The sequence below is a fragment of the Oncorhynchus mykiss genome, chromosome 16, assembly GCF_057628025.1.
Source record: "Oncorhynchus mykiss isolate SJ-2025 chromosome 16, ASM5762802v1, whole genome shotgun sequence".
Classification (NCBI taxonomy): domain Eukaryota; kingdom Metazoa; phylum Chordata; class Actinopteri; order Salmoniformes; family Salmonidae; genus Oncorhynchus; species Oncorhynchus mykiss.
In genome coordinates this window covers 62,347,485-62,362,369 of record NC_143037.1, presented here as the reverse complement: position 1 = coordinate 62,362,369, position 14,885 = coordinate 62,347,485, and the positions used below count along the sequence as shown (strand labels likewise).

The 14,885-nt window shown below is 42.3% G+C and overlaps 1 protein-coding gene across 3 annotated transcripts in view; it reads left to right on the top strand.

Moving 5' to 3' along the window:
- LOC110492431 (transmembrane and coiled-coil domains protein 1) overlaps positions 1 to 14,885 on the top strand; it is a 98,842-nt gene that overhangs the window by 12,405 nt on the left and 71,552 nt on the right. For all 3 annotated transcript variants that reach the window (XM_036947421.2, XM_090203621.1, XM_036947422.2), the window contains exon 2: positions 14,673 to 14,720. In XM_036947421.2, the coding sequence (XP_036803316.1) occupies positions 14,714 to 14,720 (7 nt within the window). In that variant the 5' untranslated portion in view covers positions 14,673 to 14,713. The remainder of the gene's footprint in view (positions 1 to 14,672; positions 14,721 to 14,885) is intronic.

The window sequence follows — 14,885 nt, the reverse complement described above, 5'->3', positions numbered from 1 at the left end:
GCACATTATATCAAATAAAAATCAAACTGTATTTGTCACATTCATAGGATACAGATGGTGTAAACGGTTCAATGAAATGATTACTTGCATGTTTGCATCGTAGCATGTCAAAAATAGAAAGTGTCCAGATAAATATTTCATAATTATTAGATTACTCTTACCCAGACACACTTGTCTAAATTGATGGGTCATGTGAAATAAATGCTATAACCCCCCCCCCCCCCCCCAGCCACATCTAGCTAAGTGGATTGGTCACTATTGTCTAGACATGTCCACATGTTCATGAAATACAATACATGACTGTAATCATCTGGTGAAGTGGAGTCTTTTGTTTAGACAATTAACCTAATGGTGCTTTCAAGACAACTGGGAACTTGAAAAAATGTGAGGTCAAATCATGATGCCAGTGATCTTCAGCTCGGAAAGTCGGGGCTCTAGAAAGAGGTTTCCAGTTGTCTTGAATGCACTGAAGACGGAAGTCGGAGATTTCCGAGTTCCCAGTTGTTTTGAACATGGCAATAATCCAAAACCATACTGATTGTCATAGTTAGCCATGCATGAATCTGCAGGTAGCTACAGCTAACCAACTAAGTTCAATGTTAGCTAACTAGCTAACATTAGGCTATAACTAGCAATGCGAATGGATTTCTGAGATGCAAATAATATATGGAGAGCAGTAGCAACTCTTTTGCAGTTCGGGGTAGAATGGATTTTTTTACACATACTGTACTGAGCAGCTCATGTTATAGACAGAATTTCGCTACATGGCAGACCAATCTGAACTCATCTCTCAGCATGTCCAGCCCATCCATTTTCTCATCCAATCATGGCTAGGAGCAGGGTCCTGTCTTTTTCCGTGGCTAAACCAACTAGGCTTGTAATATAACAGTTTTATTCGTATTTACAGATGGCATACAAGTTTTTTATTAAGGCACATGAAAGTTGCATGTTCCAGAAAACATTTATTTTTGGCAGAAAATGCCAACATTCAAATGCCTCTCCTTTGAAGTAGTGATGTGCTACATACGCCTAGTTTCCTGAAACAAGTCACATTTGATTGAGTCCAATATACATTTGATTGACAACTAAGGGTCCGGTCGTAAATTACCTCCAATATGCTCTGGGTTGTTAGTAAATTCAGAGTGTTGTCAGATTGTCTGTTCGTGAATTCAGACCCACTGCTCTATTGACACTGGACACTCTGGCCGAGGAGTAGGGTTGATCTGAGCAATGGCAGTCAAGCACCCAACCTAACTGGCTAAAGTTGGCTAGCTTGCTAACTACTTCCAGACACAAATGAGAGAACACCTCACTCTGGCCATTTTACTCACCCTAGCAGAGCTGGTTAGGCTGTTAACATGTTATCTAGAGCGTTAGTGACTAACTGTGCTGCTTGTAACAATGTAATTACTTTATTTGCTGACGTTTACTGATACAGTTCATATTTAGCGAGTGTTGCGTGCTCGTACATTCATCAGGGATTCTGCACTTTGGCATACACAGAGCAGAGTGCTCTGAAATCGAAGAGGTAGCCAGAGTGAATCTACGAACACACCCTGGATAACAGTTGTTCAAGTTCAGCATAGCTAGCTAACTAGTAATCATGATATCAGGTAGCCATAGGCACTAAACAGGCTAATTAATGTCTTTTAAAGAGCGACTGCCCCTAAAAATCCACTAATCCCATTGAAAACGGCCTATGTGACATCGATATGAGTCAGAAACATTTATTCTATTGTCAGCATTGACTACAAAGTGTAAATAGGATCATTTTGGTCATAACACCAGTCTCATCTAAAACAGAGTTTGGAACCCCATTACCACCAGAAAAATACAGATAGGCACAATATCTGTATCGGCATTGTTATATTAGCATAACACTGCTTCTATGGTATTATGTAAAGGGTGTTTATTCTACACGGACCTGTTACTAAATTTGAAAGTTATCAAAACTTTCAAGCTAGAAAAAAATGAGTAGCTTGCGATATGTTTAATTTTTTAATGCTATAAATGGTTGGAAACTCAATTTTTAGAAAATCTACATAAATTCTTGAATTTCATTCTTCTCATATTACTCTGTAGGCTACTAACCTATTCAAAGCTTCCTCCGGCATCTCACCATACATCTGCCTGTAGTTATTTAACTCAATCTTTAGAGGGTTTGTTTGTGTCACGACTTCCGCCAAAGTCGGCTCCTCTCCTTGTTCAGGAAGCGTTCCGCGATCGACGTCACCGGCTTTCTATCCATCGCCACTCCATTTCTCATATGTCCATTTGTTTTGTCTTGTTCCATACATACCTGGTTTTAATTTCCCAATCAATCTACATGTATTTAGTCCTCTGTTTCCCATCATGTCTTTGTGTAATTGTTTATTGTAATGTGGTTTGGTCAGGCGCATTACTTTTGTTATATTCCGTGGTTTTGGCACTTGTATGTTTTTATGTGCTGGCTTGTTGGAACGGAATTAAAGTGTGTCTGTTTGCTACGCTCTGCTCTCTTGCACCTGACTTCGCCTCCGCTACACACGCCTTGTGTTAGAGTGGGAGGAAATGGCTGTGGGAAAGGTTCTGACACATGGGTGTGTCTTGGTGGTGGCAAGGACACACCCAATAAATACTCACATCAAACCACACTCCCATGCCAACTCGTGTTTGGCTCTGTCATGGCCACCAGCATTTCTTGAGGAGCAAGCCTAAAAACAAGGTCAAATCAGCCGGTGCAGTTCCCCTTTAATAGGAATAGCACCCTTTTTTTCAATTTTCGCCTAAAATGACACACCCAAATCTAACTGCCTGTGGCTCAGGCCCTGAAGCAAGGATATGCATATTCTTGGTATCATTTAAAAGGAAACACTTTGAAGTTTGTGGAAATGTGAATTGAATGTAGGAGAATATAACACAATAGATCTGGTAGAAAAATATACAAAGAAGAAAAAAAGTTTTTTTCTAACACCATCTTTGAAATGCAAGAGAAAGGTCCCGGTTGTAATTCCGATGGTGTCCACTAGATTGCAGCAGTGCATGTGCAAAGTTTCAGACTAGTAACTTGAAGTATGAGCGAACTACATGACAATTAGTGTGAAGTTACCCAGGTGTATTTGGGCGAATTGTGAAAGAGACATTTGCATTCATATTACATTTTTCTGCAAGAATATAGTCAAATCTGTATACTTCGACTTTGATTTAGCTTTTCCAGTTTTAATAGCCATATTATAAGTTCAACATTTGCAAAACAACCAGTTTTCATAACATCATAACTCTGAATATTCTTATAAGTGTTGTCCAAAAGGAAAAGGCATGCTGTCGCAAAAGGTTGGCAGCTACATTTTGCGACATATACAGGGTTTCCAGATACTCCCGTAAAGCCCAGCACATTGGCTATCTAGCTAGCTTTATTTGATCTCGATTGGAGATTATTTGACAAAGATACAGTCGATCAAATGAAGACCTACCGCATCATTGGCGTGCCATGAAGGTGTCGCTCTCTGACCAAATTTGGTGTCCTATAGGATATACTGCACCCCTAATGATATAGTGAAGTCTGGTTACATTCTAGGATCTCTGAGGAATACATACGAATGTCATTTGACTGGTTGAAACAACGTTTTGGGTTAGACTTTCACAGATTCCTTTCTTTGCAAATTGAACTCGTGTAAATACAAAATAGATCGTGCATGCTATATGGACCTTTTTAGGATTTGAAAAAGGATTTTATCTAACAAAATGACACTTCATTTTATCTCTAGGACCCTTTGGATGATAAATCAGAGTAAGATTTCAGAATGTAAGTACACATTTCACCTTCAGAGGTGAATTTATCAAAGCTATTGTGGTGAAAAAAAGTGTTTGTTGTTCTTTGTCAAACAATAGCATGGCTTTTTTTCGAAGGTAATAGTTACTGTAAATTGGACAGTGCAGTTATATTAACAAGAATTGCCGCTTTCGGTCTCTAAAATCTGCGATCTGGACACAAGGCGCTGCATGATATACAAATGTCCCATTGACAGAACGCCTATCCCTAAGAACTTTTAACAGGGTGCAGTGTCAATTCTTTCTTTCTCATGACACTGTTTAACTAAGAGCTCTATGACATGTTTGGCATGCACTCTGCCAGAACAAATACAAACCAACCGTGGATCCTCAAACAGTGACAATGTACTGTCTGCCTGACAACTCTTCAGGGAGGCCACATAGCTGTGTCCGAGCCCACAGGTATAACTGAAGCTCTGGCATTTCTCTGTCTACTGCACCTCTTTTCTCATACGTTGGTTTGTGTGTGTGTGCGTGCGCGCGTGTATGTGTGTTAGTGTGCATGTGTATTCTGGTTCGTCTTGTTCCTGGAAAGTTATAGACTTGGCAGTAAAGGCTCCCTGTCGGTTTCATATATCAGGATAGGGCGTCATACCTGGTGTTACCTATCCATTCACCCCCAACCCCCACAAATCACCTACAGTGCCTTCAGAAAGTATTCATACCCCTTGACTTATTCAACATTTTCTTCTGTTATATCCTTAAATCAAAATGGATTAAATAGATTTCACCCATCTACACACAATACCTCATAATGTCGTCTTAGTAAGCAACTCCAGTGTTTTAGGTTATTGTCCTGCTGAAACGTGAATTTGTCTCCCAGTGTCTGTTGGAAACAGACTGAGCCAGGTTTTCCTCTAGGATTTTGCCTGTGCTTATTTATCTCTATTCTGTTTAAACAATCCTACAAGCATACCCATAAATATTTGTCAATAACTGCTGGTGCACAATGTCTAATTTTAAGGAATTATTGAGGTATTGCTCGCCTTAGGTAGAGTACCTCATGATAAGCTGTAGACCACACTATCTACCAAGAGAGTTCTCATCTATATTATCATAGCTGTCTATATAGCACCACAAACCGATGCTGGTACTAAGACCGCACTCAACGAGCTGTATAAGGCCATAAGCAAACAAGAAAATGCTCATCCAGAAGCAGCGCTCCCAGGGGCCCGGGGACTTTAATGCAGACAAACTTACATCCGTTTGACCTCATTTCTACCAGAATGTCACATGTGCAGCCAGAGGAAAATAAATTATATACCTCCTTTACTCCACACACAGAGACGCATATAAAGCTCTCCCTCGCCCTCCATTTGGCAAATCTGACCATAACTTTATCCTCCTAATTCCTGCTAACAAGCAAAAACTAAAGCAGGAAGTGCCAGTGACTCGCTCAATACAGAAGTGGTCCAATGACACAGATGGCACGCTACAGGACTGTTTTGCTAGCACAGACTGGAATATGTTCCGTGATTCATCCAATGGCATTGAGGATACCACCTCAGTCACCGGCTTCATCAATAAATGCATGGAGGATGTCGTCCCCACAGTGACTGTATGTACATATCCCAACCAGAAGCCATGGTTTACAGGCAACATCCACACCAAGCTATAGGCTAGAGATGCCGCTTTCAAGGAGCGGGACACTAATCGGGACGCTTATTAGAAATCCTGCTATGCCCTCAGACGAACCATCAAACAGGCAGTGTCAATACAGGACTAAGATTAAATCCTACTACACCGGCTCTGATGTTCGGCGGATGTGGCAGGGCTTGCATACTACGAACTACAAAGGGAAACCCAGCCACGAGCTCCCCAGTGACACGAGCCTACCAGACGAGATAAATGCCTTTTTATGCTTCGAGGTGAGCAATAATGAAGCATGCATGAGAGGATCAGCTGTTCCGATGTGAGTAAGACCTTTAAACATGTCAACATTCACAAAGCTGTGAGGCCAGATGGATTACCAGGGCGTGTACTCAGAGCATGCCCGGACAAACTGGCAAGTGTCTTCACTGACATTTTCAACCTCTCTCTGACCGAGTCTGTAATACCCACATGTTTCAAGCAGACCACCATAGTCCTTGTGCCCAAAAATGCGACGTTAACCTGCCTAAATGACTACCTCCCCGTAGCACTCCTGTCGGTAGCCATGAAGTGCTTTGAAAGGCTGGTCATGGCTCACGTCAGCACCATCATCCCTGAAACCCTAGACCCACTCCAATTCGCATACCGCCCCAACAGATCCACAGATGACACAAACTCAATCGCACTCTATACTGCCCTTTCTCACCTTGACAAAAGGAACACCTATGTGAGAATGCTGTTCATTGACTACAGCTCAGCGTTCAACACCATGGTGCCCACAAAGCTCATCACTAAGCTAAGGACCCTGGGACTAAACACCTCCCTCTGCAACTGGATCCTGGACGTCCTGACGGACCGGCCCCAGGTGGTAAGTGTAGGTAACAACACATCCGCCACGCTGATCCTCAACACCGGTTCCCCTCAGTGGTGCGTGCTTAGTCCCCTCCTCTACTCCCTGTTCCCCCACGACTGCGTGGCCAAGTACGACTCCAACACCATCATTAAGTTTGCTGATGACACAACAGTGCTAGGTCTGATCACCGACAACGATGAGACAGCCTATAGAGAGGAGGTCAAAGACCTGCCAGGCAAAGATCTGCCTGGACAACAACCTCTCCCTCAATGTGAGCAAGACAAAGGAGTTGATTGTGGACTACAGGAAAAGGAGGGCAAAACAGGCCCTTATTTACATCGATGGGGCTGCAGTGGAGCAAGTCGAGAGTTTGAAGTTTCTTAGTGTCCACAACACCAACAAACTATCATGGTCACATCACCAACAAACTATCATGGGCCATACACACCAAGACAGTTGTGAAGAGGACACTACAACACCTTTTCCCCCTCAAGAGACTGAAACGATCTGGCATGGGTTCCCAGATCCTCAAAAAGTTCTACAGCTGCATAATCGAGAGCATCTTGACTGGTTGCATCACCACCTGGTATGGAAACTGCTTGGAATCTGACCCTAAGGTGCTACAGAGGTTAATGGGAAATGCATACGGCCCAATACATCACCAGGCGGTGTCAGAGAAAGGCCTAAAAAATGGTCTAAGATTCTAGTCACCCAAGTCATAGACTGTTCTCTCTGCAAACGCATGGCAAGCGGTACCGGAGTGCCAGTCTAGGTTCCACCCTTTGTTTTTACTCGGCTACTACTCGCTGTTTATCATCTATGCATAGTCACTTTCCCTCTTCCTACATGCACAAATTACCTTGATTCATCTGCACATTTACTCAGTACCTGTCACGACTTCCACCGAAGTCGGCTCCTCTCCTTGTTCGGGCGGCGTTCGGCGGGCGACGTCACCGGCCTTCTAGCCATCACCCCTCTATTTTTCATTGTTACATTTGTTTTGTCTTGTTCCCTGCACGCCTGGTTTACATTCCCTAATCACGTATATACAATATGTTCCTCTGTTCCCCCCCATATCCTTGTGTGGAATTGTTTTGTTACATGTTCAGTGTGTCACGCCAGGCTGGTTATTTCCCCCCTGGGTATTCTTGTTTAACCCATAGGAGGTTGGATTATTTTACGTTTGTTTTTGTATTTTACGTTTGTCTTTTGCATTTTGGCTGGAGGTTTGACGCTGTTGCGCCCGTTTGTTGTGCTTCTGCCCAATAAAGAGTGCGCCTGATCACAACTTTCTGCTCTCCTGCACCTGACTTCAAACACCAGTAGCGCATACGCTGACAGTACCGGTACCCCCTGTATATAGCCTCGTTATTGTTATGTAATTCTACAGTGTTACATTTAATTTTTACTTTATTTTATTTAGTAAATATTTTCTTTATTATTTTCTTGCACTGCACTTGCACTGTCGGTTAAGGGCTTGTAAGTAAACATTTCACTGTAAGGTGTCACTGTTGTATTCAGCGTATGTGACAAGTAAAATATGATTTGATTTAAAAATGATGTACAGTTGAAGTCGGAAGTTTACATGCACTTAGGTTGGTGTCATTAAAACTAGTTTTTCAACCACTCCACAAATGTCTTGTTAACAAACTATGGTTTTGGCAAGTCGGTTAGGACATATACTAGTCCTAATTTTTCCAACAATTGTTTACAGACAGATTATTTCACTTATAATTCACTGCATCACAATTCCAGTGGGTCAGAAGTTTACATACACTAAGTTGACTGTGCCTTTTAAACAGCTTGGAAAATTACAGAAAATTATGTCATGGCTTTAGAAGCTTCTGATAGGCAAATTGACATCATTTGAGTCAATTGGAGGTGTACCTGTGGATGTATTTCAAGGCCTACCTTCAAACTCAGTGCCTTTTTGCGTGACATCATGGGACAATCAAGAAATCAGTCAATACCTCAGAAAAACAATTGTAGACCTCCAAAAGTCTGGTTCATCCTTGGGAGAAATTTCCAAACGCCTGAAGGTACCACGTTCATCTGTACAAACAATAATACGCAAGTATAAACACCATGGGACCGTGCAGCCGTCATACCGCTCAGGAAGGAGACACGTTCTGTCTCCTAGAGATGAACGTACTTTGTTGCGAAAAGTGCAAATTAATCTCAGAACAACAGCAAAGGACCTTGTGAAGATGCTGGAGGAAACAGGTACAAAAGTATCTATATCCACAGTAAAATGAGTCCTATATCGACATAACCTGAAAGGCCGCTCAGCAAGGAAGAAGCCACTGCTCCAAAACCGCCATGAAAAAAAGCCAGACTACGGTTTGTAACTGCACATGGGGACAAAGATCGTACTTTTTGGAGAAATGTCCTCTGGTCTGATGAAACAAAAATAGAACTGTTTGGCCATAATGACCATCGTTATGTTTGGAGGAAAAACGGGGAGGCTTGCAAGCCGAAGAACACCATCCCAACCGTGAAGCACGGGGGTGGCAGCATCATGTTGTGGGGGTGCTTTGCTGCAGGAGGGACTAGTGCTCTTCACAGAATGGATTGCATCGTGAGGAGGAAAATTATGTGGATATCTTGAAGCAACATCTCAAGACATCAGTCTGGAAGTTAAAGCTTGGTCGTAAATGGGTCTTCCAAATGGACAATGACCCCAAGCATACTTCCAAATTTGTGACAAAATGGCTTAAGGACAACAATGTCAAGGTATTGGAGTGGCCATCACAAAGCTCTGACCTCAATCCTATAGAACATTTGTGGGCAGAACTGAAAAAGCATGTTTCAAGCAACGAGGCCTACAAACCTGACTCAGTTACACCAGTTCTGTCAGGAGGAATGGGCCAGAATTTACCCAACTTATTGTGGTTAGCTTGTGGAAGGCTACCCAAAATGTTTGACCCAAGTTAAACCATTTAAAGGCAATGCTACCAAATAGTAATTGAGTGTATGTTAACTTCTGACCCACTGGGAATGTGATGTAAGAAATAAAAGCTGAAATAAGTCATTCTCTCTACTATTATTCTGACGTTTCACATTCTTAAAATAAAGTGGTGATCCTAACTGACCTAAGACAGATAATTTTTACTTGGATTAAATGTCAGGAACTTGAAAAACTGAGTTTAAATGTAGTTGGCTAAGGTGTATGTACATTTCTGACTTCAACTGTAGTTACCACCATGCTTGAAATTCTAAAGGGTGGTGCTCATTGATGTGTTGAATTTGCCCCAAACATAACACTCTGTTTTCAGGACATAAAGTTAATTTCTTTGCCAAATTTTTGCACTGTTACTTTAGTGCCTTGTTTCAAACAGAATGTTATGTTTTAGAATGTTTATTTTCTGTACAGAAAATGTTGCTCCTTTCACTTATGTTAGTATTGTGTATTAACTACAATGTTGTTGATCCATCCTCTCCGGCAACTGAGTTAGAAAGGATGCCTATATCTTTTTAGTAACTGGGTGTAATTAATATATTATTAACTTCACCATGCTCAGAGGGATATTCAATGTCTGTTTTTTTGTGTGTTTTTCTCCAATAGGTGCGCTCCGTTGCGAGGCATTGGAAAACCTCCCTGGTCTTTGTGGTTTAATCTGTTTTTGAAATTCACTGCTCGACTGAGGGAACTTACAGATAATTGTATGTGTTGGTTACAGAGATGAGATGATATTAAACACTATTATTGCACACAGAGTGAGTCCATGCAAATTATTATGTGACTTGCACATTATTTACTCCTGAACTTATTTAGGCTTGCCATAACAAAGGTGTTGAATAGTTATTGCCTTAAGACATTTCAGCTTTTCATTTTTAATTCATATGTAAACATTTCTAAAAACATAATTCCACTTTGACATTGTGGGGTATTGTGTGTAAGTATTGTGTGTTTGACATTGTGGGGTATTGTGTGTTTGACATTGTGGGGTATTGTGTGTAAGTAGGCCAGTGACACAAAATCTACATTTCATTTTGAATTCAGGCTGTAACACAACACAATGTGGAAAAAGCCAAGGAGTGTGAATACTTTCTGAAGGCACTGTACCATCTCTAATCTCTCAGGTTAAACCCAGTGTAGCTAGAACACTCTCTGGTCAATTGGCTGCTTTTAATCCTGCTGAGACACACAAGACACACACACACCACACACATACACTTATCACACTTATCACACTTTCTGCAGCTTGTGTGAGGCATCCCCTCAGTGTCAAAACTGACGGTCTCAACGGGTTCCTTTCTCTTACCTCGCTCTCTCTATTTTCTGTTTTCTCTTCATCTCCTGCTCTCTCTCTGCTGCTCTCTCTCTGACCTTCTCTGTCCCCCCCCCCCCCCCCCCCCCACACACACACACACAGACAACATAAACAGATACAATAACGATTGTTCATGCTTCCTGTGCTGTCATGGGGCTGCAGAATGAGATGGGCTCCATTATCAGTCAGAGAGCACCTACCCACACACACTCTATCACTCCCTGTCTGTCTCTCTCTCTCTGAACAGCATCGCTGCCAGAACTCTCTGGCCTAATTCCTCTTTATTGATATATGTGTGTGTGTGTGTGTGTGTGTGTGTGTGTGTGTGTGTGTGTGTGTCAGTGAAAGAAACAGGGCACAAAGGCCAGAGATAGGGCTCTGTGTTGCTCTAAGCAGAACAAAGAGCAGCCTGTTCCATGTGAACTGTATGGGTCTGTTTAAGGCTACTGGGATTTCTTTGGATTTAATCTATAGGTTCAACAATGACCAACAGTATGTGTGCCTCAGTGCAACAACTATGGGTCCAGATTGACCAACCAAAAGACAGCTTAACTACTTAGCCTAACTAGGTTAGGATGGACATTTTAATTCAATTAACGGAGCACTCTAAATAGTAGACACAATATTGCTGCCAAATCAATCAAATTGTATATCTTCATAAACAACTGGTGTAGACTAACATGAAATGAAATGCTTACTTACGGGCAGGCCCTTCCCAACAAGTAAAACAATTTGAAAATAATAACACAAGGAATAAATAGACAATGAGTCATGATAACTTGACTACATACACAGTGTACCAGTCCCGAGTCGATGTGCAGCGGTACAAGGTAATTGAGGTAGATATGTACATACAGGTAGGGATAAAGTGACAGGATAGATAATAAACAGTAGCAGCAGTGTATGTTATGATTCAGAAGAGTTAGTGTTAAAAGTGTCAATGCAGATAGCCATTGAGTCCACATACAGTATCATGATCATGGAGCCGGGGCTGTCACGGTTAACAGTCTGAGTAACGGTTGACGACAAGTCAAACTTACATAACCAGCAGTGATCTTATCATTGTTTCTTTTTTTAAGTGAATTTATTTATTTGATTTGAACCAGGCTTACAGTGAGATGGCATGGCATGCCTGTCTGCCTGGTAAGCAAGGCTCCATCTCTCCATCTGGATTTAGTTGGCCATGCGGAGACAATGGTATGAGCAACAGGAAGACATGGCCAATGAATGGACTGACCTGCAGTTAGGGCACAGGTCATTGTGTGTGTGTGTGTGTGTCCGTGCCAGGGGCTTCCAGAAGGGCCAATGTCCTCGTGGTCGTTGCTGGTTCACTTTTGACTGGGCCACAGTGATTCTGAGAAATGTGCTGACTCATCATGGCTGCACTGCCAACACAGGCTCTGACACCTGTTGTCTGTTTAATCATCAATGTCTGTGTGTGTGTGTGGGGGGGGCGTGTCGTATAGGCCTATGTGAATGATTTGTGCCGTAGTGAATGTATCATGTGTTGGCAGTGGCCTCTAGTTTACCAAGTCCCTTTCTGTGATTCCAGCAGCACCTGCTCTGAGGGTCAGGGTCAGACCAGGATAGAACAGAGCAGCACTGTCATGTCACTCAACAGTCCATCTGGCGAGTGATGCGCACATTTCATTTGATTTTGTAGTAGGGTAAATCCATTGGAATTCAATCACTTTTGACCGCACTCTTTTTGATTTGAACAAAACCTTCAATACATATTGTCCCATTGTAGAAGGGCAAACATGAGAGGTAAAGGTGCTCAAAGTTGACCCATTTTGCATACCCCTAACATACTATGAGACGTCCCTATCTTCATCACTGGAAAATATTAACGCTCGAGTTTAATATAATTTAAAAGCTTACCAACAGGTTTGTCAAACTGTTTTATCATTTCTTGAAAAAAAGTCATATCATTTTTATTTGATTCTGTAACGTCAATTATCAGAAAATGCGGAAACTCAAGATTTTTTCATATTCGCATATATGTGTAGCTTAGACTTTATTGTACATAATCTGAGGTTTTTGTGTTGAGAGACGGGGGGGTCCGTTGCCACGGTGAAGACCAGATAAAAATTCCACCTCTTCCTCCAAAACAAAAAATACACACTATGTTGCTGTTTGAATGTCAGGGTTGCTGTGTGAATGCGTCAGTGTATCTGTTGTGAATGTGTCAGTGTGGCTGTGTGAATGTGTCAGTGTGGCTGTGTGAATGTGTCAGTGTGGCTGTGTGAATGTGTCAGTGTGGCTGTGTGAATGTGTCAGTTTTGCTGTGTGAATGTGTCCGTGTGGCTGTGTGAATGTGTCAGTGTGGCTGTGTGAATGGCTGTGTGGCTGTGTGAATGTCAGTGAGGCTGTGTGAATGTCAGTGTTGTTATGTGAATGTCATTTTGCCTGTGTGAATGTGTTGGTGTATGAATATCAGTGTGGCTGTGTGAATGTATCAGTGTTGGTGTGTGAATGTCAGTGTGGCTGTGTGAATGTCCGTGTGGCTGAATGAATTTTAGTCTGACTGTGTCAATGTCTGTATGTCAGTGCGATTGTGTCTGTGTGGCTGTATGAATGTCAGTGTTGCTATCTGAATGTGTCAGTGTTGCTGTGAATGTATCAGTGTTGGTGTGTGAATGTCAGTTTGGCTGTGTGAATGTCAGTTTGGCTGTGCGAATGTGGCTGTGTTGCTGTGTGAATATGTCAGTGTTGTTGTAGTGTGCGTCACTGTGCCGTGTGCTGCTCTCTCCTCTCTCTGGGCCCATTGTGAAACTGAACAGCTGACTGTGCTAACTGGCTTTGACGTGGGCCCAGATTTTCAATGCTGCATTTGTGTAGATTGCATTCTCTCTCTCTGTCTCTCTGTCTCTCTGTCTCTCTGTCTCTCTGTCTCACTCTCTCTCTCTGTATCACTCTCTCTGAATGTCTGTGTTTGTGTGCCCTGCGTTGGTGTGTATGTGTGATATAGTAGACTCTTATGACTGTGCAGCTGCTGGAATTTATACTGAACAAAAATATAAACTCAACATGTAAAGTGTTGGTCCCATGTTTCATGAACTGAAATGAAAGATTACAGAAATGTTCCACACGCACAAAAAGCTTATTTCTCTCAATTTTTGACCACAAATTTGTTTATATCCCTGTTAGGTAGCATTTCTCCTTTTCCAAGATAATCCATCCACCTGACGGGTGTGGCATATCAAAAAGCTGATTAAACTGAATGATCATTACATAGGTGAACCTTGTGCTGGGTACAATACAAGTTTTGTCACACAACACAATACCATAGATTGACTGCAGGAATGTCCACCAGAGCTGTTGCCAGAAAATGTAATGTAACATTGTTTTAGAGAATTTGGCAGTACGTCCAACTGGCCTCACAACTTCAGACCACGCCAGCCCAGGACCTCCACATCCAGTTTCTTCATCTGCTGGATCGTCTGAGGGGGTGCCGAGGAGTATTTATATCTATAAAAAGCCCTTGGCTGGGCTCGGCTCCCCCTTGGCTGGGCTTGGCTCCACAATGGCTCCGCCCTTGCTTGTGAAATCCATAGATTAGGGCCAAATGTATTCATTTCAATTGACTGATTTCCTTATATGAACTGTAACTCAGTAAAATCATTGAAATTGTTGCATGTTGCGTTTTATATTTTTGTTCAGTATAGTTTGCATGTTTAACAGTCACTCCCCAGAGCTCAGAATGTTCCTGACTTTGCCTTGTTTACCAACCCTCAGTGCCAATAGTCACTGTGTTTGACAAGCTGCCTTCTCTTCACACCAGGGATGTGTGTCTAAGGCCATTACTGTCTCTCCTCAACCTCATAGGAATTCATGTGGGTCGGGTTTGTTTGGGTTGTTGCAGGTTAGGTAAATTTGTATAATGAGCCTGTGTTGCTGTGGGTTGTTGATTTTTTGCGGAAGTTATTCTCTCCAGACACCACTGTCACAGTAAGCAGAAGGATCTGTTTAGTGACGCTAGAGAATCCACCAGCAGACACACATGGCACGCAGCACACAGCACACCCACACACACAATACTTGGGTGTTATATTTGATTGTGTATAGATTAAGTAGATGTTTATTAGTCTCTCTCCCTCTCTCTCGCGCTCTCTCTCTCACACACAATCTCTCTCTCTCTACAGGTGATCTTGGACACTGAGTCAGGCCAGGCAGCTTTGGGCTGATGTTAGGTGGGTTTTTTCACTTATTTCTCTCTTTTGTTTCTTTCTCCTATCCCCTTCCCCTAACTAACCCATAGCCTGTTTGTGTTTGTGTGTGTCTGTGGTCTGTGGTGTTAATAGAAGTTGCCCCCTACTTCAAGCAGTGTCTGTTCTAAAACATCTTCCTGTGTACTT